Source organism: Loxodonta africana, chromosome X (genome assembly GCF_030014295.1).
Source record: "Loxodonta africana isolate mLoxAfr1 chromosome X, mLoxAfr1.hap2, whole genome shotgun sequence".
In the NCBI taxonomy this organism is placed as follows: Eukaryota; Metazoa; Chordata; class Mammalia; order Proboscidea; family Elephantidae; genus Loxodonta; species Loxodonta africana.
The window spans coordinates 153,569,908-153,572,488 of record NC_087369.1 but is presented as its reverse complement, the minus strand read 5'-3'; the positions used below and the strand labels follow the sequence as shown (position 1 = coordinate 153,572,488).

Sequence of the window (2,581 nt, the reverse complement as noted above, 5' to 3'; positions counted from 1 at the left end):
CATTCCTTGCTGCACCCCTCAAACAACTGATAATGAAAGCACTAGCAAATTTCTAGGATCCCTCTCATGGCTAAGATTTGTGTCCTTGACTTTATGCTCAGGTAAGGTATTGGCTGAAGACAAGTTCAACGTTGGGAAGAAAAAAGCTGTGGAAGGAGGAAGGAAACTTGAATTCACTGAGTACCTACCCTTCTTCTCATCCCATGCTAGACAGTTTACATACACCCACCATCACCTTGGAAACACTGGATGGTGTAGTGGTTAAGAGCTACAGCTGCTAACCAAGAGGGTGGCAGTTCGAATCCACCAGGCACTCCTTGGAAACCCTATGGGGCAGTTCTACTCTGCCTATAGGTTCACTATGAATCGGAACTCACTCAAAGGCAACTAGTTTTTGGTTACCATCACCTTCAGTCCTTACAGCCCCTCCTGCAAGATAGGTGTTTTATCCTTGTTTACAAAGATTACTCAGAGATGTTAAGACACTAGCCCAAGGTCACAGAGACAGTAAGTGGCAAAACTGAGATTCAAACCCATTCTTCTGACTCCAAATTCTATCATCACCCCTTTAAACCTTTCATCCAAATGCTGGGTGGCGAAAAGAGAAGAGTGAACCAGGATAAAGCATTTACTGTAGTCAACACACATGCCATTTCATGTCCTAGGTAGCCAGGAGTAGCCCCTGCAGGTCTCTGTTTAAGAACTTGAGCTCTACATGTCTCACGATTGTCATGCATGTCCCTCCTGCAGTGACCCAATGGGAGCAGGCAACGCCAGCATGTTGAGTGAATTCTTCCTCGTGGGCCTCACCAATGATCCTCAGCTTCAACCCATCCTCTTTGCACTCTTCCTTTTCGTCTACGCAGTTACGGTGGTGGGAAACCTGGGCCTCCTTACCCTCATTGTGGTCAGCCCCCGACTGCATACACCTATGTATTTCTTCCTCAGCAACCTGTCTTTTCTCGACTTCTGTTATTCCTCAGTCACAGTCCCAAAGATGTTGATGGGGTTCTTCTCTGGCTACCAAGCCATCTCTTTCTCCGGTTGTGTGGCTCAAACAAGCTGCTTTTTGATATTTGCTGTCACTGAGTTCTTCCTCCTGGCTTCCATGGCCTATGACCGCTATGTGGCCATCTGCAACCCTCTGCTCTACCATATTATCATGTCCCCAAGGCTCTGCTTGCAGCTAGTGGCTGCCAGTTATGCAGTGGGCCTAATGAACATGGTGCTCCTCACTAGCACAACCTTTCGTCTGACCTTCTGTCACTCCCATGCCATCACTCACTACTTCTGTGATATCCCCCCTCTTTTAAAACTCGCCTGCTCTGACACACAGATCCTCCAGCTTCTCCTCTTTGCCTGTGGTGGCTTTAATGTGTCTGTATCCCTGACAATTGTCCTGGTCTCTTACGTATGTGTATTCTTTGCTATCATCAGAATCCCCTCAGCCCAGGGAAAACACAAGACGTTCTCCACTTGTGCTTCCCACCTGACTGCTGTCAGCCTGTACTATGGAACCACAGTGTTCATGTACCTACGCCCATCCTCTGAGTACTTACTGGGTAGGGACAGGCTGGTCTCTGTATTCTACACAGTGGTGATCCCCATGCTCAACCCCATGATCTACAGTCTAAGGAACAAAGATGTAAAGGAAACATTTTGGAGTGTTCTTGAGAAGGCATCGCGATTCCTCTCTCTCCCCATGCCCAGAGTTTTGTAATGTCCAAAGCAGTAAAGGAAGGAAAGGGAAGGGAAGAAGAGAGAGGTGATACACTTTGGCCACCTACTGTATCTCAGGCATTATTCTAGAAAATTTAAAGAGGTTATGCCTTGAATTCTTTTCACAACTCCGCAGTTCAGAAATTCTTATCCTCATTTTACAGATGAGAAAACTGAGGCACTAAGAAGTTTTGTGATTTGCCCAACAATTATGAACTGGTGAATAGATAAACTAACTGTGGTACATCCATGAGATAGAACACTACTCAGCAATAAAAAGAAAACTTCTGATACAAGCAAAAACATTGATTGATCTCAAAAGCATTATGCTGAGTAAAAGAAGCCAGACACAAAGGACTATATGATTTCATTTATATAAAAATTCTAGAAAAAGGAAAAAGTACTGTGACAGGAAATGAATCCCTGGTTGCCAAGGGCCCAGTATAGGGGAAAGAGACTGACTTTATGGAGCATAAGGAAATATTTTAGGGTTGATGGAAATGTTCTACATCTACACAGCTATAAACATTTGTCAAAACATCTTATTAATAATGCACTTATAATTGGTAAACTTTATTGTTTGTAAATTATACCTCAATAGAGTTGAAATAAAGCTACCATTCACAATAAGCAAGTATCACTACTAAGTGTCTACGTATAAATCTTACAAAGAATGCTCATAATCTTTACTGAAAATATTAAAAGGACCGCTGAAAGAAACATAAGACCTCAATTAAAAAAAAAAGAGCTATGCCATTTTTACATGTAGGAAGAACCTGTAACTTAAAGACGTTCATTGTCCCAAAAATTAATCCATAAATTTAAGGAAATTCCAAAGTTCCAACAAGATTTTTCATGAAAC

General features: G+C 42.7%; 1 protein-coding gene across 1 annotated transcript; it reads left to right on the top strand.

The window, feature by feature from the left end:
- The first annotated feature begins 736 nt into the window (after nt 1-736).
- On the top strand, nt 737-1,720 carry LOC135228951 (olfactory receptor 8U9-like). Its single transcript, XM_064278478.1, has one exon. It carries the CDS (start codon nt 758-760, stop codon nt 1,718-1,720), a length of 963 nt encoding a protein of 320 aa, XP_064134548.1. The 5' UTR covers nt 737-757.
- Nucleotides 1,721-2,581: the final 861 nt, after the last annotated feature.